General features: G+C 35.7%; 2 protein-coding genes across 2 annotated transcripts in view; both read right to left on the reverse strand.

The window, feature by feature from the left end:
- Positions 1–330: 330 nt before the first annotated feature.
- Positions 331–5,674, reverse strand: LOC108969066 (UDP-glucuronosyltransferase 2B13-like). Its single transcript, XM_018933564.1, has 4 exons — positions 5,458–5,674; positions 2,464–2,710; positions 1,663–2,109; positions 331–1,597 (listed from the first exon to the last, which is right to left on the reverse strand). Exons 2-4 carry the CDS (start codon positions 2,708–2,710, stop codon positions 654–656), a joined length of 1,638 nt encoding a protein of 545 aa, XP_018789109.1. The 5' UTR covers positions 5,458–5,674; the 3' UTR covers positions 331–653.
- A 3,688-nt stretch (positions 5,675–9,362) lies between these two features.
- The window catches only part of LOC108969057 (UDP-glucuronosyltransferase 2B13-like), a 4,991-nt gene continuing 306 nt past the window's right edge, over positions 9,363–14,047 (reverse strand). The window contains exons 2-5 of the mRNA XM_018933550.1: positions 11,030–11,276; positions 10,515–10,961; positions 10,165–10,322; positions 9,363–10,094 (exon numbers count right to left, since the gene is read on the reverse strand). Coding sequence (XP_018789095.1) covers positions 9,363–10,094; positions 10,165–10,322; positions 10,515–10,961; positions 11,030–11,276 — 1,584 coding nt within the window. The remainder of the gene's footprint in view (positions 10,095–10,164; positions 10,323–10,514; positions 10,962–11,029; positions 11,277–14,047) is intronic.

Genomic DNA, 14,047 nt, shown 5'->3' on the forward strand with positions numbered 1-14,047 from the left:
AAAAAAAAACTTCGGAATATGGAAAGTTTCAGACGTAGAAAAAGTATATAAAGCAGACTCAATAAAAATTTCAGGTAAATCAAAGCGAATCGTTTTGAAAAAGAAAGTTTCGAGAAAAACACATTAAAGTTTCATTTCCAACTGAACCACTTTGTATGCTAAGACAGAAAATTCCTATATCTCCCCAATAATTGGGATTCTTTTTGGGCATATTCTTGAATAGTAAAACTTTGAAAAAAACAATCGATTAGTTTTTAATTCCACACTGAAATATTCTCTTGATGATCACATTATTGCACATTAACCTCAATTTCATAAAAACAYATAGGATTTATTCTAGTCGTGCATAATAGCTTAGTCTTTTATTCATCTGTCCTAAAAGCTTGATGCCACCAAACGCCGTTACGGCACTTACAACATTACAACAATATAACCATTACTTAAACTTAATAAATGTTTGCTTTACGATTTAAAATTAAACCATTACAGAGGATTGTACGTATACCAGAAAATACCGTTGCATAAAAATCTGTACAAAATTGCTGCGGTACTTCAGTAGTTCTTAAGTGCGTAAATGCTTGAGCGCCTAAAAACGCGCTACTTTCAATAATTAAACTCGACATAGCCTTATGTTAGCGATGGCTTAAATTGTATTATCCCGCATAACGGTATTTATTGCTTGCCTTCAGGTCGATTTGTATCGCTTTCGCTTGTTGTGTTTTGTCCTTACTGAAGCAAATCACCTTCTCGAACAAACTAGTCAGCGGCGTTCTCAACTCGATGAAACGCAATGGCAACCACACTGCCAAGAACAACAACACTAACGCACWACCGAAAACATCCAACAACAAATACTGATAGAGTGGCATGAAAGCGCCATGGGATTTCAAGTGTGGTGCACCCTTATGTCGGACCACATACTCCATCCAAAACGAAGCCTCTTCCAGTGGATCAATCGGATTATCGCGGAATCGGCGTGACAATTCGACAGCCTTCTGTTTATAGGTGGGATCGTTGATGAGCAAGCGCARATTTTGCACCAAATCGTCACTAGTCATTTTGCCAAAATGCAACCAACGCGCATAGCCATCCTGCACCGAGCGCATCGAGTTGCGGAACTGATCGCCGAAGAAGGGTATACACAGCATCGGCACACCCCAGTGTATGCTCTCCTGTGTGCCGAAGATGCCGCCATGCGAGATGAAGACCTTGACATTCGGATGTGCGAGTATGTCGTTTTGTGGCAACCAGCTCTGGATTTTCACATTCGGCGGCAGATGACCAATGGATGAATTCTCGAATTTCCACAAAACATTCTGTTTCAGCTGACTGAAGGCATGCAGTATGAGATTGATCTTTTCCACTGGCATATCGGTACTCTTCATGTACGAGCCCACGCTGAAGTAGATGACACCGTGCGTGGAATTGTCCAAGAAGGTTTGCAAATCTTCTGGCAASGGTTTTGGCTTCTTGATGTGCACACCGGCCACATCAATTAAACCAGGCATGCTGGGGCGTGGCACATCTGTGCTGCGATGACTGTTGATCAACATCATCGAAATATTCTTCTCCAAGTCAACAACATGTGGCAATGGACCTGTGTACAGAAATTTTGTTAGAAYATTTACAAATATTTAGGCTTTGCAAGTGTTGCCAACTTACCATCAATGTACGCGCCAAAGTGTCGCTCAGCCATCTCCTGCATTTTGGGTATATAATACCAGCTTCTAAACAGCGCATCGTATATCGACAAATAAGTGTTGTAAGCGCGTTGTGCGAAGGTCATCTGATCGGTGTAGGAAACTAGCAAGTGTGGTACGGTAGCCCAGGGTGTTAGCAGGCCCATTGCATGATCCATATTGTCAGCATAACCCAAAGTGCCCAACGTCACGACGGGACATTTGAATTTGTGCGCAAACATTAGGAAACTCTCGTGATAGAACTGTTCCAACACGATCAAATCGAACTCCAAATCCTGATTGGCGATCARTGATTTCACTTTTGGGTCGTTTAAAGCGTGCTCCGAGCTCAACAAACCGACGTGCCAATACATTTGTAAGTTCTCGAAGTCGCTTGTAAAATGCATTTTGAAGATGTTCTCACGTGGTCCTGGAAAGKTGGKKAAAATGATAACATGTTTCSTTAGAAGTTATGATAAAAGCTTGAGAAATCTAGTGCTTAGTTGAAAAATTTTWAAATATTTAARGAACAAATTTAATTTAGTGTACTTTTGCGTTTGAAATCTGTTTATAATTTTGTGTAGTCGAAAAAGTCTTTTCGTATTTTGTCAATAGACGTCCTTGCAGTCATATATCTCCAGTGCTAACAATCACATTGTATCATACCATATAGTGTTGGGAAGGTGAGATTTTAGGCTTCATTTAACCCCAGAAAAAAAAAAATTCTCTACGAATACAAAAAATYTTTTTCGACTACCCAATATCTATATATATTTTAACGTACGATGCTCGGCTATATTCAGCTTGGGATCAATAATGATCTCCGTTAGGTTAGGATGTGCTTGCTTGGCGGGATGATTTGTCAGTGTTGTGACTTGATGGCCGCGCTGCAATAGATCTTTCAGGAAGTGCTCCATCCACATCCAATGGCTTGGTGCTGGGAAGGGTCCCATAAACAAAATTCTGTAACTCGTACACGTTAGCGGCATCGACACCGCCGTGAKTAGTAATACGAACCATTGAAGCTGCATCTGTGAAAGGCAACATTTTGGTTTATATTATTAACAATGAATATTTGATATTATTTTCACTCTGTTATTAAAAAATATATAATTAAATTCATACTATTTTTTTTTTTTTTTAATTTGAGTGTTTGCAAAATTTCAATTCGCAATAAAATCCCTTTTTCTTTTAGCAACAAGTGCGCCGACGATTTCCTTTCCCAATTCCAAAATCAAACCAATAAATCATTACTTCAAAAACAATTAGCAAAAATCTACAACAACAATTTATTGTACAAAAAAATGCTCACACATAATAAGAGCCAAATAGCAGCGCTCGCAAAGAAATTTGTTCGATGTTATCAGCGTGCAAAATACTACCCTCCAACAAATATACCGTAAATTGATGTCAAGMATTAGACAATTTATGCACGCGTATCGAGCATTGATATCGCTTTTGTTTTGACTGCACGCCTCGAATGAGTGTTTGTGAGGTAATCTCGGTGTGCCGACCATAAAGCGGGCCAGAGCAAAAGTTTGCACATAGTTACTAATGAAATTGTATGCGTAAATATATATTTATGTAGATACATACAATTGATTGTGTGAGGGATAAAATGATATTGAAATGATTACATGTGAAATTGCATCGAGTCAAGGTTTTCTTATCAGGTCAGCAATTTTGGCCAATAAGACATAGAAACATATATAAAATTTTGTTTGTGTGTCAATAAAAAAATATTGCGTGCGTAATAAATTAATATTAACATTTTTTTGCAAATCTTTACTGCAATTGCACAAAATTATAGTATTTTCTTTAATTAAATGAATTTATGGCACATTTGAGGCCAAGTAAAGTCAATTGTGCACTTAATTTTTWTTTAGTTGAAATGCTTTATTTGATTAGTATATTATAAGAACTTTGATAAGCTTTGTTGTACTGACAGTCAGGCCCACTATTCGTGATCAAATCAGCGAGGAGGCATAGTTTCGACACTAACCTAAGCTAATCTATATTTTCTTCACAAATAAATTCCTCTCTAGGAAGCTATTTTATTGCAACATGTTGAGGATAAAAGAGCAGACTAGAGTAGACTGATATTTAAGTGATTACGGCTAAGGTATATATTATATATGGATATGTAGGATAAATTCTTGCTTGATATCAGACCACATCCTTAAGCTTAAGCCATTATTTTGAGGGAGGCAACATGTGAAATATGCACATAACGAATTCCTTTAACTTAAGCTATGGAAAAGTTGACTTCTGCAAACCCTCAACTATTGTATATGTTCCTTATAATTTCATATACGGAAGGTGAAGCAAGCAGAATAAATAGAGAAAAATCAGTATTATTTTTTTCTGCTTGATTTGAGTAGCGCCACTAAAAACCAATTTAAATTCCAGAAATATTTTGTATCAAACAAATTTAAATAAAAAAAAAAAACAAATCTGTCCGTCTGTCCGCCCATCACAAATTTTTAGATATCGCTCGTTCCGACAAATGAACATTATATTAGTAATATTATTCATAAAAAAGCATAAGTGTGGGTTCAAAAAAGTAAAAACTTTTTTGTGCTTAGAGTTTTTTTTTTATTAAGGTTAATCTGGCCTGTTTTTTTTTAATAGAAATTTTTATTCCATAATAGAACTTTTTTCACATATCATGAGCTATATCGTGGAGTGTATAAACAAATTCTTTGGGAATTTTTTGATGACATCACGCACGATTTCGTATGTTTGGATCATCTGAAATTCAAAAACCCAATTTATTCTTCCCCATGTTTTTTTTACATAAATTGTCATAACATTGCCAATAAATTATAAAAAATTATGAATCTAGTAGGGACGATAGCCAGGCATTTTGTGAACATAAAAAAAAAAAAAAAAAAAATGAAGCAAATCTGTTGAGGAATCATCTTCGCCAGTTTTAAAAAGTTGTTTTGAGAATTGTGAGCGCTCCGAACATCGAGCGGTAGTGTTATTTTTGGGCCTTTTTCGAAACCTTCCAAAGGTAAAGTGGGTTTCTACATTAATTTTAAATGTATGAGCGCACAGAAAATACAAAAAAAAAAAAAAAAATTTAAACAAGACTATTTATTGACCATTTAAACGAAACAAATTTTTTTGAGAAAAGCTCATTTTTGTTGTAATAATTGTATGACATTATATATTTTTATTTTTCAAAGCAAAGAAAAAATTCAAAAAAAAAAAAAAAAAAAGAACTTGAAAACCTTTTATCCTTCTTATTTTTGCTTCTAAGAACACATTGAACACCGCCGGGAATTAATCTCTTATTTAAGTGTTGAATATTCTTTTTAAGTCCTAAAATTTCAGCACAAATTTATTTTATTTAATTTCTAATATCCTCCTCAAAATTTGAGATGAAGAGAAAAATTCAAATTTCGAAATTTTAGCATAAGAAACAAAAAAAAAAAAAAAAAAAAAAAATTGAAAAAAACTGGAATTTGCGTAATTTCCAGTTTTTAAATTTTATTCTTGTTTTTTGATACTAAGAATAACGTAGATATCATCTATATTTAAAAAAAAAATCGACTTTTTAGAACAAAATTAAGAAAAAGAAACTTTTTCATCACAACTAGAACACTTTTAATTTTTTTCGAGTAACTACCACGAATATAAAATATATTTTTTCGCACAAACACACTTTCATAATTATTTATCACCCACACCATTATTTATTACTTTTGCACCGAGGGCAACAATATAAATGTTCACAGTTAAATAATTTTTGAAATAATCTTGAATTATTTACCTTCAATTTGAATTGTCACACGTCCAATTGAATTAGCTTGAAATTTGTTCTGTGAGTTGCTTCTGCTTGGCGAATTTTGCCTGCCTGCCTGCCTCAGTAGCTTAGCTCAGCTCAGAAATGCACAACGATCGAGTGTCTGGCGATTAGCCGCGCCCGTTGGACTTCAATTAGCAGCAACGACTGGCCAAGACATTGAAGCTTACCTGCGAGGAAAGTTTGCGCCCAACACAAGTCTGCGCCGCCTGTGCAATTATCTTAGACTATGATTGCGTTCTGATGATTATTTGTTAGTGCACTTTTTGTCGCGCAAGCTCTGCTGCTTTACTGCCATCAATGCGAGCAATGAGCGCTCGTAATCGCACACGCATGTAGGAGACGGCGTTCGAATTAGCAAACTCACCAACAACAAAGTAAAAATCAAAGTACATTAAACATAACGAAACGGAAAGTACAGTGTGTGCATATGCTATGTAGCATGGCTACTATGGGCTGATAGCCAGAACTTTCAACGAGCCGCAATGCCCACAAGTATATAATATACATACATATATGTGTATACATACATATCGCATATAAAAGTGTCGGAATTTATAACCTTCGGGGAAAGTTGAGCAGATTTTTTGCACAAATTCTGTCGGCTCTTCATTGACCATGATCATTGTTGTCAATAGGAATAGAAATTATTTACAGCAACAAGAACAAACAAACAAATTAAATGCTCGAGTTAGCAATAACGACAAATATACATATGTATATATATGTATATACCCATTTGGGTTGCATATCGCCTTTTGCTCCTAGATTATGCGCATGCTTGATTCTTTTGATAATCTCGTGCGCACACACATACATTTCTTCATGATCAGACAGGGAATTGACTTCATGAGTTCATTAATAAAAGCACTTAACATGGATGCGGTGGCGGTAGCGAAGTTCTTAGACAAATTTCGAAAAGGCGGCTAATGATTTACAATTCGATACGGGTCAAGATGTAGATTTAAATATACTGATGATCCCATGAGAATATAATCCCCATATTCTACATGAATTTTCTGTGTCTGCAAACAAAAAAAATTTTGCAATTTCGATTATGGAGAGTGGCTGCGGTTGCTATGCTCCGTTCACTAATATCCGGAAATCAGCTGTCTTTTACTCGCAGAAAGAGCATCGCTCGAGTAAAGTCTAGTCAGCTTCATTATATGTATGTATGTATTTTGCTTGTATTGTGTACATATTCATTCATAAATACCGACATGCCCCTTAACTCTGTAATCACATTTAGCTCCCAGCAGACTATAGACTTCTGTCGGTGAAAAATGCAAATGCTGCATTTGTAAGAATTTATAGATGTGTAATTATTACTCTTATTATTTATCATTTGTGATAGTGCTGTTTACAAACATGTCACTAAGCTTTGAGCCTGTTGCTTTGGGGTCTGGAGGTTAGTGATACATATTATGTTGATTATATTGAGAGACAAACTCACATAGACATTATATAAGTATTCATTATAAGTCTACGTTGTTCCCTTAGGATACTCAGACTTCAGATTCAACAACTGGTAGCCACATATTCAACGTCCGTTAACCGAACGTTTATAAAAGGAAAAACCGTTCGCTGCGCGCATTTGGCTAAGTTATGGTTACCCCTTGTGCGCTATAAGATGCTGCCATCGTGGTACCTGGTCCTGCTATTATTACGTTTCATAGCCAGATATTTTGACTAATATTTCACTCTGTATATTGAGAGAAAGTTGCGAGAAAAAACGATAAAGTGCTAGAAAAACTTGAAAAAAAGTATCATTGGTGGATTGGAATTCGACGACTCGTACTCATTTTGATTTATGTCCACCATCGGCGAGATTTATGTTTACTGAAATATTCATACGATAGAGCTAAATAATATTAAGGGTTTGATTACATTTTCTCGGGTAAAGAACAGTATGTTTTCAACAATTTTGACTCATAAAAAAATTAAATATTTTTACGGTTACAAACATACATTATTTACAAAAAAATTCTGAAATTTTTGGAAAAAATATTTTAAACTCGACGCCAGTTCCGGTGACCCCTCCGAAAAAATGATGCACCCGCGTTGGCAGTATAACTGCTTACAGGATCATCTGAGGCGAAAATATACCTGTTTTAATTAAAATCTTAACTTAGAACTTGGACGAAAGAAAAAAATGTGAAAATTGTTTTGTTTTCAGATACTTTCACACAAAAAAAMAAAAAAAAAAATGAAATTTTGGCGAATTTTTTTTTTGAATAGTTATAATCGAAAAAAATCCTTCATCCAAGTCCTTATGAATTGTATCTCAAAGACCTGTGTAAAATTTCATGAAGGTCGGTTTGGTAGTTCTCGAGAAATCTTGCCAATCTTGTATCTCCGAAACTATTCTAAAGAAGTTGTAGAACGTAATAAAACAATAAAAAAAAAAAACGATTTTTGTAACCCCATGTAGTTTCTTAAAAGCGTTTTAAACAAAAAACGAAAACAATGAGCCGTGCGATCATGTGAGCCAAGACCGCCATCATCGCAACATCCTCGCGCATAAATTATTACATGCCGCAGAGTATGAGTGAGATAAGAGGTACTTGGAAAGATCATTTCGTAGAAACCGAAACCATAAAACCTTGTAGATCGCTGCTTGAGTCAATAGACAAGTGAAAGGGTGGAAGTTTGCAGACAGACATTATAACAGGGGCGGGTCCAGCGGAGAGTTCCACCCCCAAAAGTTAAACATTAATTCCATCTTATGTGACACTCCCCGAACAAAGGGACTTTGAGTTACATGTACAGAATTTTGCAGTTTCTCCCTCAAAATTCAAATTTGGATCCGCCCCTGCATTATAATGTGCGTTGTCTGTGAGAGGTTTCCATGAAAAATTAGTTTGTTACTGAATGCATCTTTACGTATGTCCTCAAATCAATCTTTTTCGCCATAATTGAAAATATTGCCGAGAAATATTGGTGAATAACGCAACTGATACGTGGTTAAAACTTTCTCTCATTCAAAAGTTTAATAATTATTTGAGCTTCCACAAACTGTGCAATAGTTGAACTCGGTAAATTTCCTTACTAAATAGCTAATCTAATTGCCACGGAAGATAGTAGCAGTCAGCACATTATCTCTGAATTTCATCAATAAAAAATAAAACTAAAACCCTATAACTGTCTAGTCGTCTGGTGAAAGTGAGACATCGTATTTTGCACCGTAATTTTTTCAAAATAGTGCTTAAAATAGTTTTTGCAATTAGTTGAGACTATCATTCTCTTATTGGCTTATAATCTCATTTTCAAAAATACGCATTTTATTTATATGCATATAGTATGTATATATTATATACTCATTGCGCACATTTTGGATTAGAGCACAAAGAACGTTTTTCTAAACCAAAAATTGAGTTTTTAATTGCTTTTGATTATTTAAATATATTTCGTTTCCAAGCGTCTTAAAGCTGCTTCATTTTTATATTTTTTTTTTCAAGGCTTTACAAAAAATGCTTAAAGTAATGCACCAATTATAATAATTTTTTTGTTTTGATTTCCTGCTTATCAAAATGATTTAGTAGGCGACATGCTGAGTGATGGTAGCGATGCGCAAGCATAAAGTCTGGGTGCGAAAAGTAATTGCAAGTAATTTGTTGCAGAAACAATTAATATTATTTGTTTACCTTTCAAACAATAATTGTTGGTTGCCTCAAAAACCAGAATATGCATAAAGAATCGCGATTTTAAAATTACTTGGCGACAACGCCTGAAGCCGCTGTCGTAACAGATATTTACTATCAAGGGAATGGCTATGGGCATTACTGCCTCCTTACATTAAACTACAAATATTTCTAAGAGCGTAAGGCTATAGATAAACTATGAAGTGTTCTCCGCATTAAACAATAACAACTTTATTTTTGCTTCTTTTGCCTGTCCTCATTTGGCTTCAGCCTCACTGCAAGGCAACGCTTAAGCATATTTACGATTACAATAATCAATAAAATAATGAATAACACCAACAACAGCGTACAGCCCAACACATCCAATAACAAGTACTGATAGAGCGGCATGTAAGCGCTATGCGATTTCAAATGTGGCGCGCCGGTATGTCTCATCACATACTCCATCCAGTAGGTGGCCTCCTCCAATGGATGTATAGGATTATCTCTGAAGCGGCTTGAAGCCTCCAACGCCTTCTGCTTATATTGAGGAGCATTCAGCAGCAGTTGTATGTTTTGCACCAGATCATCACTTGTCAATTTATCGAAGAGCAAAGAGCGCGCATAGCCAGCATGCACTGCCTTGCGGGCGTTGCGATGCTGATCACCAAATATCGGTATAAACAAGAATGGTATGCCCCAGTAAACACCCTCTTGCGTGCTGAATATGCCGCCATGTGTGATGATCAACTTTGTGTTGGCGTGTGCGAAAATATCGTTTTGTGGCAGCCATTTGCTGATCCTCACATTGGGCGGTAACTCAGCGTCAATTGTCGCATTCTCATACTTCCACAAAACGTTCTGCTTGAGTTGAGCGAAGGCGTCGAGCAGAATTTTGATGTGGCCACTCGGCATGTCCACACTGTGTATATACGTGCCGAGACTAAAGTAGATGACACCATCTGTTGAGCTGTCAAGATAGCGCTGTAAATAAAGTACAAACCTTAGAGGGTTAAGTGGGATAGAGCGTAAGAAAGTAAAGGGATTGTGGCACCTGCAGTTCCGCTGCCAGCGGCTTGACTGGCTTGATATGTATGCCACCGACGCTCACTAAGCCAGGCATGCCTGGCCGTGGTGCATCTAAGCTGCGATGTGAGTTGATCAGCATCAGCGAGATATTTTGAACCAGCTCGTTTACATGTGGGAGAGGGCCTAAGGGAGAAAATGTACTGTATATTTCAGCATGCTGTTGCCATGCAAATGGAATTAGAATACTTAAAGGATGCTTAAATCACTCCTAGGTATTTTATACAGAGCTTGTCTCTGAATAACGTTTTGATCGATTGATTTTTGATACCCTCAGCCATGGTCATGAAATGATTATTAACTTTACTAATTTCTTACCTTCGATAACCCCGCCGAAGTGTCGCTCCGCCATTGCTTGCATTTGCGGCAAATAATACCAGTGTCTAAAGAAGGCATCGTAGAGCGAAATATATACATTATAAGCGCGTTGATAGAAGTCCATGTGATTTATATCCGAGAGAAATAAATGTGGCACAAAGGACCAGGGCGTTAGCAGACCCATGGCATGATCCATATTATCAGCATAACCCAAAGTGCCCAGCGTCACGACAGGACATTTGAACTTGTGCGCAAACATGAGAAAACTCTCGTGAAAGAACTGCTCTAAAATGACAAGATCGAAATGCAAATCTTTACTAGCGATCAAGAATTTCACTTTGGATTGATTGAGCGCATATTCGCTACTCGTTAAACCGGTTTCCCAATATAGGTGCAAATTTTCGAAATCACTGCTGAACTGCATCTTAAACATGTTTTCTTTAGGATCTGTAAGATACACAGAAATAAATCGCACTTAAAGACACAGATATCTTCAGGCTGGTTTCGGTATTTACGGTAGTATGCCAGATTCAGCGGTGGTTCAATAAGGATTTCCGTCAAGTTTGGATGCGTTTGCTTGGCTGGATGATTGGTCAATGTCGTAACATGGTGTCCACGCTGCAGCAGTGGCGCCAAGAAATGTTCCATAAACATCCAATGACTAGGCGCGGGGAAGGGGCACATAAATAAAATGTTGTAAGTGCCATATGCGCTTGGCGACAAAGTCAGCGTGATCAGTAAGAATGGAAATGGAAAGAACATCTGAAAGTAAAAAAAAAAAAAAATAAAAAATACTTTGTGTTAGTAAGAGCGTTTACCATCAATATTCTTGAAATGGTTAAAAATAATTTTAAAATATTTATTGCTTAGTGAGTAGCGACTACTTAAGTGTCTTCAATTAGTGATCGCATGTTTTTGATAATGGCAACTCGCACACATTTTAAAATTATTACGTTTCGAATCGTATCTGCTAAAGATTAAGAAGAACAATTTATAATCACATATGAATGATTTTTTTAAATTACTACATTTATATATATAGAAAAAAAAATGGGGGCGTACAGGTTTATCACTGTCTGCTAGGTACTCATAATGTGGCTACCATAATGGTTAGTTTTTTAGTTAGCAACACTGATTTCAGTATTATTTGATCGAAGAGCTCTTAAATATATTTCCGAGATAACCTTTCGTGGGGAATAACTTTTTTTTTTTTATTTAACCCCCATATCATTTTAACCCTTAAATTCGATATTCAATATTTTTTTGCATTTATACACCATTATATACATACATATCATGCACTTATTAATTTAGAACACGCACTTAGTTAAAATCCGACGGGTAGATTAACAGTCTTAATAATTTTGCCTGATTCTTTTTATTGCTGATAAGCCCCCGATAAGTGGTAGTCTTAACCCTTATGTGACATGTAAATTTTGAAGTAGCAGAAATTATATATGTGATAACAATAATTTATATATTCGTAACTGAAAAAACATATAATATATTATTATACACTACACCGGGACGCAGATAGATATGGAAGGTATTGCGATAGCTCATAGTTTAGCTGAAATCACAGTATTAAATACTAATAATTGTCTCAGCCCACAGGGTGGAGTGCTATCATCACTACTAGGGAGACTATTCGTGGATGACCTACTTGAACTGCTAACAAACAATGGGATCCGCTGTCAAGGATATGCGGATGACATTGTTATTTTAGCAAGGGGAAAATTCGAAGACACTTTCAGTGACATAAAAAGGATATTAGGCACTGCAAAAGATGGTGCAGTAAGGTTGGATTGAATATCAACCCCTCGAAAACGACAAGACGAAGGACCATGCGCGGCCTCAGAAATAGTGGCAGAGAGTTAGAAGTGACTAATATTATATGTGGTCGCTATGGATTCCACTCTTCCGTAGAAGCAGCGTATGCCCTTACTACAATGGCCTTGTTGGGAAATCGTGGTACTGCAAGTCAAGTATAATTAGTTGGATTTACACTACGACCGTAAGAGACCGATTATTACGTATGAAGCGGTGGCTGGCGCATTATTAAGGCTCTTAAATCCATTTTAACAAATTGCGGTCAATTTGCTGATACAGATGAGCGGGCACCATAGACGTTAGGTCGGGCTGCTAACCTCATTTATTATCTGTCTATCTATACATTAAAATTTTTGAGAAATGAATCGAATAGCTTCTGATGATATTTTGAGCAAATACACCTTAATACATAAATTAATAGAAATTTTAAAAGCTTTATCGCGTGAAAAATATAATGAAACCCCTTCCAACGTATATCAATTTTCTTTTATAGGTTTTTACTAAACTTATTTGCAGTAAAATATACCAGAATACTAGCTTTTTAATGAACAATACACCCTGCGCTGGCATCTTTCAGCTATTATGATTTAAGCAACCAATAAATAACGTGACTAAAGTACCCGATTATAACCTTGTGGGTTAATAATGGACTACGTAACAGTTAACCGGTTCATTCCGACGGCAAATTAGTTCAATGAACTCGCTGCGTTTTATAAAAAAATATGGCAAATATATAGCAGTTTATTTTTTCAAATTGTTAAATCACCACTTATTTGTTAAAAAGACAAAATTATATTTTATGCGTACGTGATCACATATAGTACTTCTAAAAGTATATAGTACTTAATAGTATTCACTACGAAAAACATATATATTATATATCCGCATATAACTTTTAAAATATTAATGCCACGCGATTTTTAACTATTTCAATTCATATTATACATCACGTTAAATAAAGAAGGTATGAGTGCTTTCCTCCTCCCCTGAAAGTTTACCGCTAATGGGTTCCAAGTGTCCAAGTTGTCGTCATTCTCATTCAAAAATGCTTGCTCACCCATTTGTAATACTCTAGTGAACATGTCACAACTGTGCGCAATACGCACTTACATACATATGTATATTCGCTCTAGTATTTAATTCATTAATTGCCGATGAGAGTCATTTAATTTCGAAAAGATAAGCGTCGGCTCGTTAGTAGAATGCTTATTTATAGGCTTTTGTGTTCCCTTGGCCAATTAAATGAATTGTGATTTGATAATGAGCATATTACATACTTATACAGTGTTTACACTTAAAAGTGTGTGTATGTAAATATTTGTGTATCCGTATCAATTGGTTTTTGGTGGTAGGTGGTGATATTGGAGTGCTAAAGCAGCTGTGATTTTACAGTAAATTATGCGTAGCTTTTTTATTGCTAGGGTGTAAAGATCAGAATATTTGTAAATAAAATAAAAAATTAAAAATAAATCACAACACCCGGAGTGAGTGGGTTTGTTGACTCATTATTTACGTTGGATCAATGAAGGCACTATACTCAACATTTTGGCGCAATATTGCAGACTTTTTTCTCAAACACAATCTCTTGACTAAAAATTAATTTTTATTGTTACTTCAAATCATTAATTCTGTAGAAACACTGAATAATGAATTGTATTATTAAAAAGGTAAGGGATGTTTTTGTATATAATTAATTTTTTAAT

This window comes from Bactrocera latifrons, unplaced genomic scaffold (genome assembly GCF_001853355.1).
Source record: "Bactrocera latifrons isolate USDA-ARS-PBARC rearing strain unplaced genomic scaffold, ASM185335v1 scaffold_24, whole genome shotgun sequence".
Lineage (NCBI taxonomy): Eukaryota > Metazoa > Arthropoda > Insecta > Diptera > Tephritidae > Bactrocera > Bactrocera latifrons.